The sequence below is a fragment of the Molossus molossus genome, unplaced genomic scaffold (assembly GCF_014108415.1).
Source record: "Molossus molossus isolate mMolMol1 unplaced genomic scaffold, mMolMol1.p scaffold_m16_p_5, whole genome shotgun sequence".
Taxonomy (NCBI): domain Eukaryota; kingdom Metazoa; phylum Chordata; class Mammalia; order Chiroptera; family Molossidae; genus Molossus; species Molossus molossus.
In genome coordinates, this window is record NW_023425388.1 from 48,532,417 (window position 1) to 48,553,023 (window position 20,607).

General features: G+C 40.2%; 1 protein-coding gene and 1 non-coding gene across 2 annotated transcripts in view; both read left to right on the forward strand.

Annotated features, from left to right (window-relative positions):
* The first annotated feature begins 3,107 nt into the window (after positions 1–3,107).
* KLHL24 (kelch like family member 24) overlaps positions 3,108–20,607 on the forward strand; it is a 37,076-nt gene continuing 19,576 nt past the window's right edge. Inside the window, exons 1-3 of the mRNA XM_036243081.1 lie at positions 3,108–3,168; positions 10,784–10,846; positions 15,122–16,102. Coding sequence (XP_036098974.1) covers positions 15,183–16,102 — 920 coding nt within the window. The 5' untranslated portion in view covers positions 3,108–3,168; positions 10,784–10,846; positions 15,122–15,182. The remainder of the gene's footprint in view (positions 3,169–10,783; positions 10,847–15,121; positions 16,103–20,607) is intronic.
* On the forward strand, positions 19,107–19,213 carry LOC118618073. Its single transcript, XR_004956994.1, has one exon. It is a non-coding gene; the product is annotated as a U6 spliceosomal RNA (small nuclear RNA).

Genomic DNA, 20,607 nt, shown 5'->3' on the forward strand with positions numbered 1-20,607 from the left:
AAAACACTGGAGCTGTCCACAGCTTCATGGTAGGTGAGGGAGAGAGGAGAGAATCAGAGAAGGCCTCACAGAAGTGGTGGCACCAGAGATGAGCCTTAAAAAAGGACCAACAGCCCTGGCCGGTTTGGCTCAGCGGTTAGAGCGTCGGCCTGTGGTCCAGAGAGACCCGGGTTCGATTCCCCCTAAGGGCATGTACCTCGGTTGCAGTTTGTCCCCGGCCCTGGTGGTCGTGCAGGTGGCAGCCACTTGATGTGTTCCTTTCACGTCGATGTTTCTCTCTCTCTCTGTTCCTCTCTCTCCCTCCCACTCTACCTGAACAAAAAAATGGAAAAATGTCCTCGGGTGAGGATAAAAAAAAAAAAAAAAAAAAGGACCAACATTTCTACTACAATTGGGGACAGGGAAACCCCAAGTACAAAAGACCATGAGCAGAAGCAGGGAGGTGTCAAAGTGTTTGGTATGTTTACAGAGTGATATTGTCTGCATGGGGAAAAAGAGCAGGCTGGAGAGGAAAATAAAAAGAATGGCTGGTGAAAAATATGGATATTTGGCAACCTTAAACTTTAGAGACTGTCATGGATGCTCTGGAGAGCAAGACAAAGACTGCCATGTGCTACCTGCAAGAAGACAGAATAGGGGACAATACACTATATCCCTGAAAGAAGAGGTTCCCCCCTCTCCAACTATCTGCCTCCTTCAAATGACCGGGCCAACCTGGATTATAAACACCAGATAAAATAAATCACATTACAGCTTAATCTCAGTTTCAGAAGATTCCTCCTGGACTTGACAACTCTGTTTATATTCCAGCCCCAGCTGAGAAAAAAGGTGCATGCCTGGCCATGCTCACTGATTTGTGGGGTACGCATAACTTCCAAGGTACTTCACCAATACTGAAACCACTCACTCTGGCTGCTTGGGGAGCTCTCACATCCACCAATAGTCCTCTGTGTCTGTGTCTACAGGGCTGTCTGGCCCATTTCTCCCCTCCCTCCCTCCCTCTCTCAAAGTTGCAATTGATGGTCCTATACCCATCTACCACAAGAGAGTCTGAGGACATCATCACATAGCCGAGTCCAAGTGGATCCCAGGGGGACTGGTGGCATTTTTCTTTTTTTCTTAAAGCTCAAGTCCCTTCAACCTTAAGTAGAAAGCATTTCATCAGTTAACAGATACACACTGAACACCTACTAGGTGCACTATGATACAAAATGAATAAGACATGATCCCTAACCTCAGGGATCTCAGAGGGTACTTAGTTAGGAAAGGCATGTAAATAAACACAGACACTTAGTGTGATGACTGCTGGGAAGGAGGTCAAGATGGTTGCTGTGGAAAGACAGAGGGGAGATACCTAGCCCAAAGGAAAATAGGGAAGAAAAGGATGTCTCCAAGGGGAGAAGACCCAAAAGGTGACTCCTGGAAGAGCAGAAGCTAGTCTAGTGAATGGGGTGAAGGGAAGGAGGCATGGGGAGCAGGATATGAATGTGAATGGCCTGGATACAGACAGAGCGAGTCCTGTGGGTAGTTTATTGATAGTGGTATTTAGGCTGAAGAGATAGATCCTAAGGTGCATCAGGAAGGAGTTGAGACTTTATCAAGGCAGTGAGGACCCACCAGTGCTTAGTTGCTTGTCAATCCCTGGAAAAACAAAAATCCATACAAGAAAGGAAACTGTATACCCTTTGACTCAGCAGTGAATAATAGTCTTAATAATATAAATATTAAATAACTGTTTAACCAGAAATTATAATATTGGAAGGATGGAGGAAAGGGATGACAAACTGCATAAATAGAAAATAACCACATGCTATATGGAAATAGAGATTAAGTATCAGAATAGTTCAAATAGTTGAAAGTGGTTACTTTTGGATAATCAGGAAAGGGAAGGGTGGGAGACGGGACTGCTGTTGCACTACTGATCTTGTAATATTTAACTATGTAAATAAACTATTTAGAAGAAAATTGTGTACCTACATTAATATAAATACAATTCGTTTGTTTGTTTTATGTGTGAACGCCAACTTCACCATTTAATAACTGAGTGACCTGGAGCTGACTCTTTATCCTCTCTCTGGCTTAGTTTCTGCCCTGTAGAATGGGATAAATACCGCCTATCTTGCTGAGTTATTATGAGGATTAAAGGACATATATAAAGTGCCTAGCACTGAGTCTTGAGCTTTGTAAGAACTCAATAAATCGCAGGCATTTTCATTTTTAAGTAATAAGAGGTGAAAATGAAGCCTGAAAAGCATGTTTAAGAGCCTGGACACCGGCTTTTTATATTATATACACCTCTGGGCATTGCAACACAACCCCTTATTTAATAAAGGCATGACTGTATTCAAAAAGAGTAGAATAGAGAGAAATTATAATCCTGATATCAAAGTCAAAAAGTAGTTAAATGTTTGAAAGTCAAAAGGTATTCTTGAAAAACGTTATCTGCAGAAACAAGAAGACAAAATAATGTCCTTTATTGAATCTATCTGCCTTGGAAAATAGGGATTTGCAACGACTTTGATTTGCATGTACGTTAAAAATAAAAGGGTAACAGGATTTAATACAGGTGACAGTAACAGATTTACAGAGAAAGACGAGTTCCCTGCGTCGTCTAGCCACCAGGGTTCCAGGCCTTTTCACCCCTCCGGCCCTCAGATTTCACAACTGGGAATCAAGAGGTCAAATTTAAAAAGATCTCTAAGCCTCGTCCCAAATTCTGAGGTTCTGCGACTTCATGGAAACGTGCTTTTGCCTTGGACGTGGCAATAAACATACCACTCAGGTTTCTCACTAGGCTCCGAAAGCGATGCATTTCCTTAACCTGTCTCTAAACAAAGTATTTCCGAATCAGCAGCCCCTGGGCTGGGTCTCCACACGCTCGCACCAGACCTCGCTCTACGCTGGAGACCCAAGTAGCCTCCGCGATGGTCACCCGGGGTAGGAACTACATCACCCAGGGTGCCCCGAGGGTGGGAAGCCCACTCGGATTGGCCAAGGGTCGGTGACGCTCAGTGTTTTGGCCCGGACGATCACATGTTTCCTTTGTTGTGAGCTGCGGCAGAGACTGGTGGCTCGAGGAGACTCCGGGGCTGGAAGGAGCGCCGCGCCGCCAGCCGCTAACGGACCGCGGGGCAGCCGGTGCTGGCCGCTTCCAGCCTTCGCCGAGAGGTACCCGGGGATGACAGCTCCGGGACCGGCCGAAAGGCGAGGAACCGGCCCGAGCCGGGGGCGGAGGGGCGATCGAGGTCACGACCACGGGGGTGTCTGTCTGCAGGAGGGAAGCCAGCGGCGGCCGGCCTCTCCGAGCCAGACGAGGGGGGTCAGAGGAGAGACTGCGGTTGGGGCCGCAGGGCCCCTGTCTGGGGCGAGAGTTCCGCAGGACTTCCCTGGGGGTCTTCAGCCCCGCTCGATAACGACAGTCCTGCAGGCAGTCCTGACGGGAGGGCACCCCCACCTCCTGGCACTGCCGTCCCGGAACCGCGGCGTCGCTGACGCGCCCCGCGGGGGGCGGGTTGGGAGGGACAGGCCCGCCAGGGCTGGGGGTAGCAGGTGCGGGTCACCCGTCTCCTCGGAGCAGTCGGCAGAAGGGGCTCTGGGGAGACGGGTGCTGCGTGCTGCCGACGGGCTTCGAACGGAGTGCTGCGCTTTTTTAATCGAAGGAAGCACCGAGAATGTGAGGGCCTCAAATCAAGCTTTCCAGTTTGGTGGGGGCGACCGTTGTCTGTCGGGGAGGGCTGACGAGGTCAAGGTGGGTCCCCAGGCTACCGATCAGAGAAGCCCCACTAGAGCGGTTGCGAAATGTGCTCGGCACTGTCACCTGACCGTTACCCCCGCCCCGCCCCCACCCCCCGCGAGCCTTTGTTTACCACGGATCGCGGCGTGGCGCGCGGAGAACCCGGCCCTGGAGCGACCGTCCCAGGGGAGTCGTGGCGGGCGGGGCTGCGGGCGTTCCGTCGGCGGAGTCCCCGCCTAACCTCCACCTCCCTACCACTCCAGGACTCAGTTTCTTAATTTAGTTCCTAGTGTCCCCGCCCCCAAGTTCTGCACATTCCGGACGCAGACTGTGAACGCGATCGGGATTGGGCGCTTGCGGCGGCTTGCGGGGCGGGAACCTCGGGGCGCGTTCGGAGAGTTTATTGGCGGCTGTCTTGTCGCTAGGGGGTCCTGCCCAGGCAGTTCTTCCCCGCCCCCTTGAAGGTGATCTGGAGGACGCGCAAAGGCGCGCGCCCTGCGCTCTCCTGCAGCTGCGGCCCTAGCGGAGCCGGCGGCGCGCGCTCCCGCGCGGAAGGATCCGCCCCGTCGCCCCAGCGGGAGCCGGGCGACTTCTGCTAGAACCTTGGGGCAGTTGTGTGCCTGTCGGAATCGCAGCCGCGGCCTGCCTTCGAGGGCCGCAAAGTTAGCCCCGTTTAAGTGGTTCGTCTTACCTGCCCCACGATGTTGGGCTGGAAGTGCACTTGCGGGTTTATTCTTGATAGTGTTGTAAACAAGGTTTAAATAGCTAAGTAAGGACCATAACGCCACATTTTAGGGTGCTTCACCCCTGAGGCAGTAACTGTGCACAACTAGTTTAGCAGGTTTTAATGACTAATCTCTTGCACTCCTGAGCAACTTTTTAAAAATCATTTCTTAGTATTTGCAGCTACAGACTGTTTAGGGCCACCAGCTGAGGTTGATTTTTAGGAACATAAAAAAGATTTAAAGTCTGCCTGCTGTTGACCAAGGTGTAACATTAGAATTCTAAAATATTAAATATCCTTTGAGGATATCCTCCTAAAAGTTAAAGATTCTTTTATACTTATATGAGTTGTTTTCTTTGTTTGGGGGATAATAGCTCACTCTTCTATATATTAATCCCCATGGTAATTCAAAATTTGTGAGGGTGAGTTGCAAATGCCTTGTTTTAAAATTGTAAGTTACTGTGACTGTAATAAAATCTACAAAAACAATCATTTTAGCCATAGTGTGTTCAAGTCGTGGTTTTCCTGATCACGTGAGAAGATCGTGGAAATAGAGTGCTTGGGTTTTATCCGGTTTTCTTTTCCTATAAATCTGTAGGAATTGACCCAAAACTTAATGCATTTCTGTAGGAGGTTGGTTGAGGCGCCTGGGTGAAGCAGGAATTGAGCATCAACAGGTCTCATTGGTTGTGCATTTTAATATATTTTTCTTAATTGAAATGGAGTTGCCTACACCAGGAGCAGTCTGTGATCCCAAACTGTATCCTACTCATGGGTTCAGGGCTTTTAACATATCTAAATAAGTACAAAATGCAAACCCTTTTTTAAAAAATAAAACAGCAATTCAGAATGCTGTTTATCCAGACAAAGCCTGTGACTTAGTCTCTAAACAGGAAGAAGAAATAGTATTCTGAGTTGGGGCTATCCGATTTAATGTCCTGGCTTTTGTCCAAGTTGTTAAAACCTTACTGCAGCAGTTCTCAACCTGTGGATAGAGACCCTGGGAGGTCCAACCACTCTTTCACAAGGGTCGCCCAAGGCATAACAGTAGCAAAATTACAGTTATGAAGTAGCAACGAAAATAATTTTATGGTTAGGGGGTCACCACAACATGAGGAACTATATTAAAGGGTCATGGCATTAGGAAGGTTGATGCTTAATGCTTTTTTAAAAAACTTTGTTTTAACTTCCTTGTTTTCTGTCTTTTCATTAAAACCCAAAGGTCAATCCTGTAAAAAAATAAATACCTCTTTTAAAAATAAGACGCCCTGGCCAGTTTGGCTCGGCGGTTAAAGCGTCAGCCTGCGTTCCGGAGAGACCCGGGTTCGGTTCCCGCTAAGGGCACGTACTTCGGTTGCAGTTTTTCCCCGGCCCTGGTTGGTCGTGCGGGGGTGGCAACCACTGGATGTGTCCCTTCACGTGGATGTTTCTCTCTCTCCCTTCCTCTCTCTCCCTCCCACTCTATCTGTACAAAAAATGGAAAAATATCCTCGGGTGAGGATAAAATAAATAAATAAATAAATAAAATAAGAGATTGCAGTTTTGTGTGTGTGTGTGTATTTTTTTTTAATCCTCACCCGAGGACATTTGTTGTTTTTTTTTTGCATTTATCTTCAGATAGAGCTGGAGGGAGAGAGGGAGGAAGAGAAAGAGAGAAACATCAATGTGAGAGAGACACATGGACTGGCTACCACCCACACAACCCCAACTGGGGCGGGGATAAACTGCAACCTAGGTACATGCCCTTAGCAGGAACCGAACCCTGGTCTCTCTGGTCCGCCGGCCAACGCTCTGACCACTGAGCCAAACCGACCGGGGCTACTTTTGTATATATGTTTTAAGACTCTATTCTTTTAAAAACAATAGTTAAACTAACTTTTTTTTTTAATTGAGGAGTGTGTCACTTTGCCTAAATTTTCATAAGGGCTACAGTTTTTCAGATTTGGGCACATCTTAAAGTCTACTAAATTGGTGTTTAAATTAGGCTTTATTCAGTGGTTTCTAAAAGTTATTTTTGTAAGCAGTCTGTGTCCCACTACTTTTATACATTGGGAAGTCAACTAAAATATTGGATCTCAAATTTGTTCAAGTGGCAAAGCACCAACAGTGCCCTTGCAGGTTTAATTAATTCCAATAGAACCAAAAACAATTTTAACAGAAAGCATAACTATAATGTATAGGTCTTTCGATTTAAAAATAAAACAATGCATTAAATACCTAAAAGAAACATGTTAGCAAGATAAAACCAATTAAGTTTACATGTCAAGTCTAGTAAGAAGCATGAGTAGGCTCAGTAGGATATACAGCTTAATACCAATGTCTGATGATTAATGATTTATTTTTCTTCCTTTGGGGAATATTAGTAGCCAAAAAAAAAAATTTTTTTTTAAATCCTCACCAGAGGACATTTTTGTATTTATCTTCAGATAGAGTGGGAGGAAGAGAGTGAGAAACATCAACGAGAGAGAGACACGTGGACTAGTTGCCACCCATATGACCCCAACCGGGACTGGGGACAAACTGCAACCTAGGTACATGCCCTTAGTGGGAACTGAACCTGGTACTCTTTGGTCCGTGGGCCAACGCTCTAATAGCTGAGCCAAATCGGCCAGGGCAGTAGCCAAAACTTTTAAGGCAAGGGAGAGAACCACTGAGTGGAGAAATTCAATTTTTGGTTCTGTGATTTGGGAAAAGATAGTATTCTTTTTTAGTTATAGAACCATATGACTTTGACATTGTTTAAGCACTCCCAAATTTTCATCATCAGATACTTCTCTTTCTCTCATTAATCAAAGTCGTGTGTTGACCATTTGAGGTTCTAGTAAACAAAGAATGATCACTAGATACTATCATTCTAGACAAAGGAATTTAAAGTTTTAGTTGATTTCTGATAAGTGGGTAAATATGTTCTTGGTGGTTTCATTAAGAAATTAGGGCTGCCCTGGCTGCTTTGGCTCGGTGGTTAGAGCGTCAACCTGCGGACCAGAGAGTCCCAGGTTCGGTTCCTGCTAAGGGCACATACCTCGGTTGCAGTTTGTCCCCAGCCCTGGTTGGGGTCGTGTGAATGGCAACCACTTGATGTGTCTTTCTCACATTGATGTTTTTCTCTCTCTCGCCCTCTCTCTCTCTCCCTCCCTCTATCTGAAGATACATGCAAAAATGTCCTCAAGTGAGGATTAAAAAAAAAAGAAAAGAAAAGAAATTAGAAATGTTGCCCTGACTGGTGTGGCCCAGTTGGTTGGTCATCCCAGTGCCCGAAAGGGTTACCTATTGGATTCCCACTCAGGGCACACGCCTGAGTTGCAGACTCCATTCCTGTTTGGGGACATGCAGGAGACAGCCTATGGATGTTGCATTCTCACATTGATGTTTCTCTCTCCCTCTCCCTTCCTCTCTGAAAATCAATAAAAAATAATTAAGCCTGGCCAGTGTGGCTCAGTGGATTGAGTGTCATCCCACATACTGAGAGGTCCCTATTCGATTCCTGGTCAGGGCAGATGCCTGGGTTGCAGGTTCAATTCCTGATAGGGGATGTACAGTCAGCAGCCAATAGATGTTTCTATCTTTCTTTCTAAAAAATCAATAAAAACCTATTTTTAGAAATTAAAAAAAAAAAAAAAGAACCAAGAAATTAGAACTGTTGAAAATAGCAGCTTGCAGACTGGACTTTAGATATTACATTTGTAAAACTTGGTTCAGGAACCACTGCTCCAAGAGTAAAGCTTTAAATTGAAATTTTAAGAGTATACATTTATAATATTTTATTCATTAAAAAAATTTTTTTTCTTTATTGATTTTAGAGGAGAGGGAGAGAGAGAGAGAAACATTGATGAGAGAAAACATCGATTGGCTGCCTCCTGCATGCCTCCCACTGGGGATCGGGCCCACAATCTGGGCATGTGCCCTGATGGGGAATTGAATCAGCAACCTCTTGGTGCACGGGTTGACGCTCAACCACTGAGCCACACCAGCCGGGATAAGTTCATAATAATATTTTTTAAGTGATCATTAAGTATAATGGTTCAAATAAATAAATTAACTTTTGAGAAAATAAGATGAAAATATCTGAAATTTATAAAAATTGCTTGGTTTTACATAGCATCATGTTAATTATAATTGTCTAGTTATTTTCAAATAGTGGATTTATTATGTTGCAGTTGTTTTCTTCCTTCTTTTGAATTACTGTGTATCTTTAAAGAGAAATCTCTTCTTGATTAGTCTTTTTGTTTTCTCTGCTATGTTCTTCACTCAAGGTTAAATTTGAGAAAATGAAGTCATGGAGAGCATAGCATGTGGCAGTTCACTATTGCATGTTGTAGTCAAAACATTGTTGGTTTCCTTTGATTTTGGTATTTATTAGTCTTTATAAACCACTTATTAATCTATACTATCTTTAAGGCTGATTGTAACTTCTTTCTTTGTATAGAATTCCTGCATTCTAAAGGAAAAATAAGCTTGGTTGCAGCACAGCTACTCTCTAATTCTGATAATATATATCTTTCTTGGACTTTGTATGCTGACCTTCTCTGTCCCCTAAGTATTAGCTAAAAACCCTGCAGAAAATGCCCAGGTGAATTGCCTTGCCCTTCTACTTAAGGCACACCAAACCTTTTTCATCTCATGGCACACATAAACTAATTACTAAAATTCTGTGGCACACCAAAAAATACATTATACTTTTTTGCTGATCTGACACAAAAAAATAGGTATAATTTTTTATTCATTCACACCAGACAGCTATTGTGTTGACTGTTGTCACTTTTAAAATTTCACAGTCTAAGAGAAAAGAGTGGTCAGTGCTGCTGACTAAATAGTCAGGTATTGCATGTTTTAAACATTCTAGTGGCACACCGGGTGAAAATTGCTGCCTTAAGGTATAACTCCAGTTTTCACCTGTGTTTTCTGCTAGAAAGACACTGAAAATTTGAATCTGTGTTAATATCAGTCTTGGAGTTCTTGTTTGGTTCTTACCTTAGCCAATCCCACAGAGTCTAAAATTGGATCTGAATCCAGTATTTGTGACCCCAATGCCAGAGAGAAAGTTTCTTGAATTGACTTAAATCCCTGTGTTGGCTCAGAAAGTTACTGTCCACTAGGAAGAAGCACTTAGCTAGGATTAACAATCCCCTAATTTGACCAACTTGAAATATTCCTTACCAAAGGTACACACAAGTTAGGCTAAGTTCTACAAGTAAAGAAACATGCAAGATAACATTCATCTCACAATCATCCCATAATCAGGATATATATCTGTAGAAAAAAATTGGTAGTCCACAACTTGTTCTTCAGAATTTATGAGTTCTATTTATAAATATATGGGCCAGAAACCAGAACCATTTGTGTTTAAATACTATTGCTGTACTGTGCACAGTTCAAGGTGCTAGTATTTTCTCTTAAGTATTTCCCTCCCCCTCTTCTACCAAAAAAAGGAGTTATGCAGAATTAATTGGTTTCTGAAGGTACTACATTTATATAAATGTCAACAAAACAGAAGAAATATACATTTATATATTAAAAGATTAAAATATTTAATAAGCTTGGAGATTCTGTATGGATAATCTAGATAACTATGGATTTAAAATGAAATTTTTTTCCTGAATTACCTAGAATACTTGAGATTTTTCTGAAATTGATTCCATGGTTATATAATATAGTGACTAAACTGTTTGCCTGTGGTAATATTGATAGACCAACTCAGAACTGTTTACTGTCTCCAAACTCAGATGTAATATCAATTACCAGGTATTCTTTAAATAACCAGTGCAGAATTCACACAGGATATATATTTTTCTCATCTCAGTGCCTTCATTAGCTTGCTGTTGATAGCAGTATTGACTCATCTTTCCCTCAGGAAACTTTACTGCAAGATATAATTGTCAATAATGAAAGTAATTGATAAATGATGAAACTAATTTGTATGTATAATAGCATAAAATTATTAATATCCTTTAAGGAGTTGTTATTCAGTAATAATTTTTCTATGCAAAAGTAAACTAGTCAGAAACTGAAATCTACTAAAACCTTTTTCTTTTTCGTTTTTTTACTGATTGTTTAGAGAGAGAGGAAGGGAGAGAGAGATAGAAACATTGATTTGAGAAACATCCATCGGCTGCTCCTGCACGCCCCCTACTGGGGATGGAGCCTGAAACCTGAGCATGTGCCCTGACCGGGAATCAGCAGGCACCTCTCATGGGACGATGCTCAATCCACTGAGCCACACGGGCCATGCTACTAAGAACATTTTTCAACATATTAGTAAATAATGCCAACTGTATATGAATTGATTCATATCTGATTTATATGCTGCTGTTCTCCATTTATTTTAGGTGTGGAAATTAAGACAACACAAATATTTTGATTGAGGCTTTGATCAAGCAAATGCTAAAAAGGTATTAAATTTATAATATTTATAAACTATCTAAACATTGTTATTTGAGGATTTAAACCATTTACTTTCTTTAACCAGGAGTCACTTAGGTCAGAGTCACAAGGAATAATTCTATCCTCAAAACCATAAAGGAGGGCAGAGTCACAGTCATTTCTGTTACCAAACAAGGTGTTTACCCACGCCTTTCTACTCCTTCTTGATATCCTCAGTGCCCCTTCAACATTTTCTCTAGTCTTAGAGACACTAAAATAAGTTATCTTCACTCATTTTTCTGGGACATAAATCAAAAACATGTAATTTTAAACATGTTTAAACATGTACTTAACAATCAGAAACTAGGTCTACAACATTTATGAGTTCTGCAGTTGGAAATAAACCCTAGAGTACCCTTAACAAGAAGAATCTTCTGTTAAGAAAATTCTTCCTTTGAAGTGACAGTATAGCTCCAGGAATAAAGCTCCTGAGGAAATGAGGGAGAAAAAGAGTTACTAGCTTTTCTAGACGACTTATGTGATGTTGGCAGTCAGTCATTGACATGACAATCTGATCACCCTTGTATCCACTACCTTATCTAGATATAACTTTCAGTAATTATATTTTCTTGGAACAAACATTTTCCCTCTTGTTTTGTCCAGAGATGCCAACTTAGTTGCTTGCTTTTTCCATTACTAGTTAAAATAAAACATTTGATTTGTGTAAAGTGGGAAAACAAAGGCTAGTAGATTACATCTGAAAACCCAAAAGACAGACTTGGAAATGCATATCATATCTCTAAGACCCTCCTGTGCAAGTCATTTACCCACCCTGTCGTCAATAGGAAGAGTTTATATTTCATGTTTTGTGAAGACTGGTTAATGGGAGAGTTCTCAGAAAGTCCAGAGAAGGTGAGGATGTCTAAAAAAGCCAAGCCAAATCTGCTTGGAAGGAAACATCTCAGATCTAAGAGTCTCTCTTAATAATAGGTAATTTTATAGTTGTTCTAATCCAGGATTTTCAGTTTTACATTGGGTAAAAGAAGTGGAAGACCTCTTGATGGTCAGTAATTAAGGAACCAGCTATAAGAATAAGGGGCAGAAAATATCATAAAAAGAAAAGACCCTTGCCCTGACCGGTGTTGCTCCATGATTAGAGCATTGGCCTGTGGACCAAATGGTCACTGGTTCGATTCCTGGTCAAGGGCACATACCTGGGTTGCAGGTTCAATCACCAGCCATAGTCGGGGTCATGCAGGAGGCAGCCAATCTATGTGTCTCTCTCACATTGATGTTTCTCTCTCCCGCACCCCTCCCTCCCTTCCACTTTAAGAATTAATGGAGAAATATCCTCAGGTGAAGATTAACAACAACAAACGAAAGACTTAACGCCTATAAAGTTTTTGTTTTTGTTTTTTATTTCTTTTATTTTGAGAGAATGTTTATTAAAGCTGGGGACAGTGAAACAGGAAGGTCTTAGGGCAGAAAAAGCAACAGGAGAGCCTAGGCAGAGCTGCTTTAGCTCTCTAGAAATGTTATAGGAAAGAAAGGACCCTGGGCGGGGCTGCTTTAGCTCACTGAGAAATAAAAGTCACACTGAGAGAAGTGATCCAAGGCTAGCTGCTGTCAGTTCACTGAGAAGTCAGAGAAGAGAGGTTCAGACAGTAAACCCAGGATGAGCTGCTGCTGCCCCATTGCTCCCCTGGTTGCAAGTGTCAGTGTGGTCCCTTAGAGTTTGAGATGCATGCCTGTCTGGGAAGAAAAGGTGGAAGGGAAAGGCCTGGACCACTATGGAGAGGGAGAGCACACAAGTTTTAATCAGCCTTATATCAATACTTAACTCTCTCAATGTGCTGCCCTCAAATTTATCAGGTACTGTAAGATACCAGATAACAAATACCAAATACAGGAAGATTATTGAGTACAAAATACAGAGTATCTTTTCATTTATGTAAGAAAACTTGTCCCGCCCTGGCCAGTTTGGTTCAGCGGTTAGAGCGTCGTCCTGCGGACCTGAGAGTCCCAGGTTCGGTTCCCATTAGGGGCATGTACCTTGGTTGCGGTTTGTCCTTGGCCCCGGTTGGGGTTGTGTGGGTGGCAACCACTTGATGTGTCTCTCTCTCTTCCCCCCTTTCTCCCTCCTGCTCTATCCGAAGATAAATGCAAAAAATGTTCTCGGGCGAGGATAAAAAAAACAAACAAACTTGTCTCTTTTATCCAAAAGGGAGATTCTATTGTAAATAAGAATGCCAGTGAACACAGGGGTGCATATATCTTTTCAAATTAATATTTTAGTTTTTTTTCAGATAAATACCCAGAAATGGAATTGCTGGGTCATGTGATAGTTATATTTTTAATTTTTTGAGGAACTTCCATACTGTTTTCCATACTGTTAAGCCTTCATTCTACTATATTTGGGCCTTGGATATCTGGCTGTTGAAGTGTTTCAGGAAGAAGCTAGGACCTTTAGAAGTGATTATATGTGAGATTCTGAGGGCCTGGGAATAGATGAGAGTTACTTTGAGTGCTCTTAAGCCAGTTACAAGTACATTGTGGATCATATATCAACTTAAGATGTGAAAAGCAAACAGGAGAACTATCTTAAAAATTAAAATGTAAGCCCTGGCCAGTTTTGCTCAGTGGTTTGAGCGTCTGCCAGCAGACCAATGAGTCTCGGGTTCAGTTCAGGTCAAGAGCATGTACCTCAGTGGTGGTTCGTCCCCAGCCCTGACTGGGGTTGTGTGGGAGGCAACCACTCGATGTGTCCCTCTCACATCAATGTTTTTCTCTTCCTTTCACTCCTCTCTCCCTCCCACACTATCTGAACAAAAAATGGAAAAATATCCTCAGGTAAGGATTTTTAAAAAATTATCATTTAAGAGAATTGATAGCTATAGCCCAATACCTAATCCATTAGGTACCTATTCATAATCACTTCTGAGGGAGGTTTAAAAACAAATTATTTCCTATTTATAGGAGAAAATAGAGAAAAACAGAAATAAATAAATCACTTAACATTTTGGCATATGTGCCTCCTTTTTTCTATTCTAGATGCACTGATACATAAATTTTCTATTTTCTTAGCATATGTTTTGTGTTCTGCTTTTCAGTTACTGTGTAATACTTCCTCATGTCATTAAATAATCTACATTATTTTTATTTTTTAATCCTCACTCAAGAATATTTTTACATTTATCTTCAGACAGAGTAGGAGGGAGAGAGAGAAATGTCGATGTTAGAGAGACATCGTTTAGTTGTCACCCGCATGACTCCAACCAGAGCCAGTGATGAACCGCAACTGAGGTACATGCCCTTGGCCGGAATCGAACCTGGGACTCTTTGGTCCACAGGCTGATGCTCTAACCACTGAGAAAAACCAGCCAGGGCAATCTACATCATTTTTAATGGCTTCATAGACTGTTTCATCTTAAGATGTACTTTGGTTTAACTAATCCCCTATTGGGCATTTAGGTTGTTTTAAGTACTGTTTATTAAAATAGGATTGAACATCTCTCTGTAGATAAGTCTTTATATATATATATATATTTCCTTAGGATTGCTAGAAAGGGACTTGCTAGTCAAACAATATACACATTTTTAAAGGCCATTGATAAATATAATTGAATTCCTGTCTAGCTACGCTATATTAAAATAATACACATTTAGCCCTGGCAGATTTGGCTCAGCAGTTAGAGCGTTGGCCTGCGGTCCAGAGAGAACTGGGTTCGGATCCCGCTAAGGGCATGTACCTTGATTGCAGTTTGTCCCCGGCCCTGGTTGGGTTGTGAACCACTCGATGTGTCCCTTTCACATTGATGTTTCTCTCTCTCTCTTCCTCTCTCTCCCTCCCACTCTATCTGAACAAAAAACTAAAAAATGTCCTCGTGTGAGGATAAAAAATAATAATAATAATAATAATAATAATAATATACATTTATATTAGGATTCTGAATGTAGTCAAATTCTGCGTCTTACAGTATTCTGACATACCTTTACAGTCAGTGTATGAAACCCAGCTATGTAAAAGGGCAGATAGAAGGTTATTAGTAATTCACAAAGTATATGGTATCCTTTCAGCCAGGGGCTTAAGGAATACCATTGCAACTTACCCCTAAGGTTCTAATTGTGTAAACGCCATTTTTATTTATCAGTGTTTATTAAAATGAAACAGTAGTCTATACCCTACATGAAATATACTATGCAATTTTGTTGCAGTGTAACATCAAAATGAAATTATGTAATTTGAATTCTAAGTTTTTTACTTATAGAAGTGTCTTCACTTTTTTTTTTTTTTTTACTTTTAGCCACATAAAGAAGATCCCTAACAGTCATTTCTCAGCAATTATATAGTCAATTGATGTAACGATGGTCCTAATATTGGGACGAAGACTAAACAGAGAGGATCTTGGGGTGCGTGATTCCCCAGCAACTAAGCGTAAAGTTTTTGAAATGGACCCTAAATCTCTGACAGGCCATGAATTTTTCGACTTCTCTTCAGGATCATCCCATGCTGAAAACATACTCCAGATATTTAATGAATTCCGAGATAGCCGCTTATTCACAGATGTTATCATTTGTGTGGAAGGAAAAGAATTTCCTTGCCATAGAGCTGTTCTGTCAGCCTGCAGTAGCTACTTTAGAGCTATGTTTTGCAATGACCACAGAGAAAGCCGAGAAATGTTGGTTGAAATCAATGGTATTTTAGCTGAAGCTATGGAATGTTTTTTGCAGTATGTTTATACTGGAAAAGTGAAGATCACTACAGAGAATGTACAATATCTCTTTGAAACATCAAGCCTCTTTCAGATCAGTGTTCTCCGTGATGCCTGTGCCAAGTTCTTGGAGGAGCAACTTGATCCTTGTAATTGCTTAGGAATCCAGCGCTTTGCTGATACCCATTCACTCAAAACTCTCTTCACAAAATGCAAGACTTTTGCATTACAGACTTTTGAGGATGTGTCTCAGCATGAAGAATTTCTTGAGCTTGACAAAGATGAACTTATTGATTATATTTGTAGTGATGAACTCGTTATTAGTAAAGAGGAGATGGTTTTTGAAGCTGTCATGCGTTGGGTCTATCGTGCTGTTGATCTGAGAAGACCACTATTACATGAGCTCCTGACACATGTGAGACTCCCTCTGTTACATCCCAACTACTTTGTTCAAACAGTTGAGGTGGACCAATTGATCCAGAATTCTCCTGAATGTTATCAGTTGTTGCATGAAGCAAGACGGTACCACATACTTGGGAATGAAATGATGTCCCCAAGGACTAGGCCACGAAGGTGAGAAGACTGTTTAATTAACTACAATATAATTAAAAGGTTTTGTTTTTTAAATACTTTTAAACATCTTGAAGGTGATTTCAGTATAATCATTTATATGTATTGTCTACATGTAGAAGTGTATAATTTAAGATTTGTTTTGGATTATGTAAATCATTAGAATGTCTCTCCTAGTGAAGACTAGATTCAACAATAGCATTCTTTGTTATTGTTCTGAGCTATCAGAGGGTGTTGCAAAGGGTCTTTACAACTGTGAATGTTTCATCATATTTCTACTAATTTCTCGTAACCTTTGTAGGGTCCCAAACATTCCACGTTTCTTTCCAGAGAATCTTTGGATATAAAGGAGCTAAAGACTTTGGCAAACTGCCCTGGCTGGTTTGGCTCAGCGGTTAGAGCATCGGCCTGCGGTCCAGAGAGACCCAGGTTCGGTTCCCGCTAAGGGCACGTACCTTGGTTGCAGTTTGTCCCCAGCCCTGGTTGGGTCGTGTGGGTGGCAACCACTTGATGTGTCGCTTTCACATCGATGTTTCTCTCTCTCTCTCTCCCTCTCACTCTATCTGAACAAAATATCGAAAAATGTCCTCGGGTGAGGATAAAAAAAAAAAAAAAAGACTTTGGCAAACTAACAAACAACGTGAAATGTAGGGATGAAGAAAATAGCTCATGTACATTGAGTGGATTCTCAGATATAAAATCTAAGTTTCAGATCTTTCCTCATTGCCATAATTACTATATTTAATGTCAATCTCAATTTTTAATTTTTTTCTGATTGTAAAAACTATATCATCATTATACAGAATTTAGAAAATTTATGTTAAGGAGTAGGAATGCAATTAGTATTGCACTATTATTTGTATCTTACAATGGGTTACTTCTGTAAAACACCTATAGATTTTAAACTCATGAACTATAGAAAAATAATCCCCATGCCTTAATAATAGAAAGAATAATATTACAGTCAGTCCTCCAAATCCATGGATGAGAAACCCAACCTCAGATTGAAAATATTCGGGGGGTGGGGGAAAGAGATCATAGAAAGTTCCAAAGAGCAAAACTTGAATTTGCTCTACACGAAGCACTGCACTGAGTCCACATGAATGAAGTGATGTGTAGGTATACCCTGTTATAGCCTATATGCAAATATAGGTTATATGCAAACACTACACCACTGTATATAAGGGACTTGAGCATCCATGGATTTTGCTATCCACAAAGGTCCTGGAACCAATTTCGCATGAATACCGAGGAACGTCTATACTGTGAATAAGCAAGGAATGGCTGTTGTGAGAAATATGACAGTAAGGAATCTTTTTTATAACTTTTCTAACAAAGTTATTGTGATAAAAAAAAACAAACACAAAATTTACCATCTTACCATATTTAGGTATACCGTTCAATAGTGTTAAATATATTTACATTGTTGTGAAACTGGTGTTTATCTTTATTTTCCCATACCATCTCTACCTTTTCTATGAATTCACTATAGTATAGCTCTCAAACCATATTTTTTTGTTTTGGTGTTTTATTTATTTATTTGTTTATTATTTTGTTCAATTACAGTTTTTACATTCAATGCTTTTTTGTATTAGTTTCAGGTGTACCAGCATAGTGTTTAGATAATCCTATACCTTACAAAGTGTTCCCCCTGATATTTCCAGTACCCACCTGGTACTGTATATAGTTGTTACAGTATTATCAACTATATTCCCTATGCTGTACTTTACATCGCCGTGACTATTTTGTAACTACCAATTTGTACTTAATCCCTGCATTTCTTTCACCCAGTTCCCCAATCCTCCTCCCCTCTGGCAACCATGAGTCTATTCTCTGTATCTATGAGTCTGTTTCAATTTTGTTTGTTCGTTGAACCACATTTTTAACTTTGTTTTTGATTATTATTGTTTTGGAATATGATTAAAATTCAGCGTATTGTGAAATAGCACATCTAAAATCTACAACTACAAATTTGGTTATATAGGAAGATTTAATTAGTTTCCTCATATGTAAAATGAGAATGATAATAAATCGCGCTTACTTGACAAGTTTTGTCATCCAAACTATTAAATGCAGTAATATTTAAGGTGCTCAGCATAAAAAGTGATGCATAGAAAGTACTTAAAAATTAATAGCTATTTATATAGTATAATGTAGGTCTGACCCATTTGTTTTGTTGTTATTAATCCTCACCCAAGGATATTTTTCCATTGATTTTTAGATAGAGTGGAAGGGAGGGAAGGAGAGAGAGAGAAACATCAGTGTGAGAGAGAGACATCGATTCTCTGCCTCCCACAGGACCCCGACCAGGGCCGGGGACGGTAACCCAGATACGTGCCTTTGACCATAAATGGAACCCGGGACCCTTCAGTTCAAGGACTGATGCTCTAACCACTGAGCAAAATGGGACAGGGCAGGTCTGACCCATTTAAAGAAAACTCCTAGTGCTTGACAGTCTGAATGTTTTATAAATTGGATACACTATTAACTATTATTACAAAAATTAATGTAATATTTCTTGTATTAGGGTTAGAGTACATTTTTTTCTTCAAAGTCAGCTCACTTATATATCAATAAAACTGGGGAAAAAATCAGCTGACTCTAGTTTTACTTATTATTTATTTTATTATTATTTTTTAATCTTCACCCGAGGATATTTTTCCATTTATTTTCAGACAGAGTGGGAGGAAGGGAAAGAGAGAGAGAGACATCGATTGGTTGCCTCCCGCACGACCCTGACCAGTGCCTGGGACCGAACTACAACTGAGGTACTTGCCCTTGACTGGAATCGATCCCGCGACTCTTCGGTCCACAGGCTGACACTCTAACCACTGAGCCAAACTGGCCAGGGCAGCTGACTCTGGTTTTAAAAAGTAATTGTTTTATAGAAAAGAAATATAAAATATTTTATTCTTAGTCATTTAACAAAGGACCAAAAAAATACAATTTTATTTAATAAATATACTGATTTGTTAAAGTTCCTGTTCTTTTTTTAAAGAGCTATTAAGTGCTCGCTTCAGCAGCACATATACTAAAATTGGAACGATACAGAGAAGATTAGCAGGGCCCCTGCGCAAGGATGACACGCAAATTCGTGAGCGTTCCATATTTTTTTAAAAAAGAGCTATTAAAATACTCAGGCAGAGCTTAAGAATGTGTAGAGACTAAGGTTCTTAAATGTATTAAGAAAGTTAAGCAGCATTGGGGCTATTCCACAACTTTTCTGGATACACAGTATCCCTCTAAGGAAAATTATTTATTTTTCCAAACCGAGTCCCGTTGTAGCAGAAGAATGTTTTGGGGTCAAATAGGGCTAATAATGTCTATCCTGCATATCTCATGGGATTAGAATAGGGACCAAGGGACATATGTTGTAAAATTAAAGTAAGTCATTTATTATTATTATTTATAAAGATATGACCTGAATGAAATCAGATTGTAGCCTGAGGGTAATTAGGTTAGATAATAAATACTTTTCCTGATTCACTTCATTTGATTTACAAAAATTTACTTCCAATTTTTAAGGGAACAAATTCATTTTATAGAGTGAAATACATCTCTATATAAGAATGCCATATCACCTTTCATTAGGAGGCAAGTAGAAAAAAATCAAACTATAGTTATATTGCATTTACAGAGTATTATAAATGTAATAGCAGATATTTATTTTATGTTGGCATTATGTGAAGAATGTAAAGAGGAATCCTTTATTTTGCAACTTTGCAATCAACTTCTGTCTTTCACTATTTGTTACTGCATGTTAGTACCAATCACTAGGAATTTCATTATCTGAACAATGTGTATTATTTGTACAGGTCATCTTTCTGAGAAACTCCAAACTTCTTTGAAAAAGGAGTGATGTCTCTACTTCAACTGCAGTTCACTCCTCTGACTTCTGCTCCAGTCACTCCTGAAACTCCTCTCAATCAGGTCATCACTGACCTTCTATTTGTTATTTTTTAGACACTGCTTTTCAGTCTTTATCCAGCTTGATCTCTCTTTAGGATCTGACATTAATAATTGCTTTAATCCCTCTTGAAATTCCTCCTTAGCTTGTGGAGTACCATTTTTCTTATCGTCCTCTTACTTCTCCAGCTGCGCTTTCCCAATTCAGTGGTTCTATGTCTAGTCTTGGAAATGTTGCTAGACCCTTTGGTTCACATCTCTTTGTCTTGCCGTATACACTTTCCTAGGCGATTTCATCTACTCTCATGGTGTTAATTACCATGCATGCTATTGACTATCAAACCTATATCTCCAGCCCAGACTTTTTCTTTCATTCATTTATTCATTCAGCCAATGTTACTTTATATGTATAAATAAATAGGCAAAATAACATCATATCACACTTAAAGATTATAATTTTTCAATATTATCTAATACCCAATTCATATTAATACTTCCCCAAACTGTTATTTAATGAATCTAGGACCACTTTTTGCATCTGGTTATTTCCATAAAATCTCTTTTATTTCAGAACAATTTCTTTTTCATGTTTCTGCCTTGTT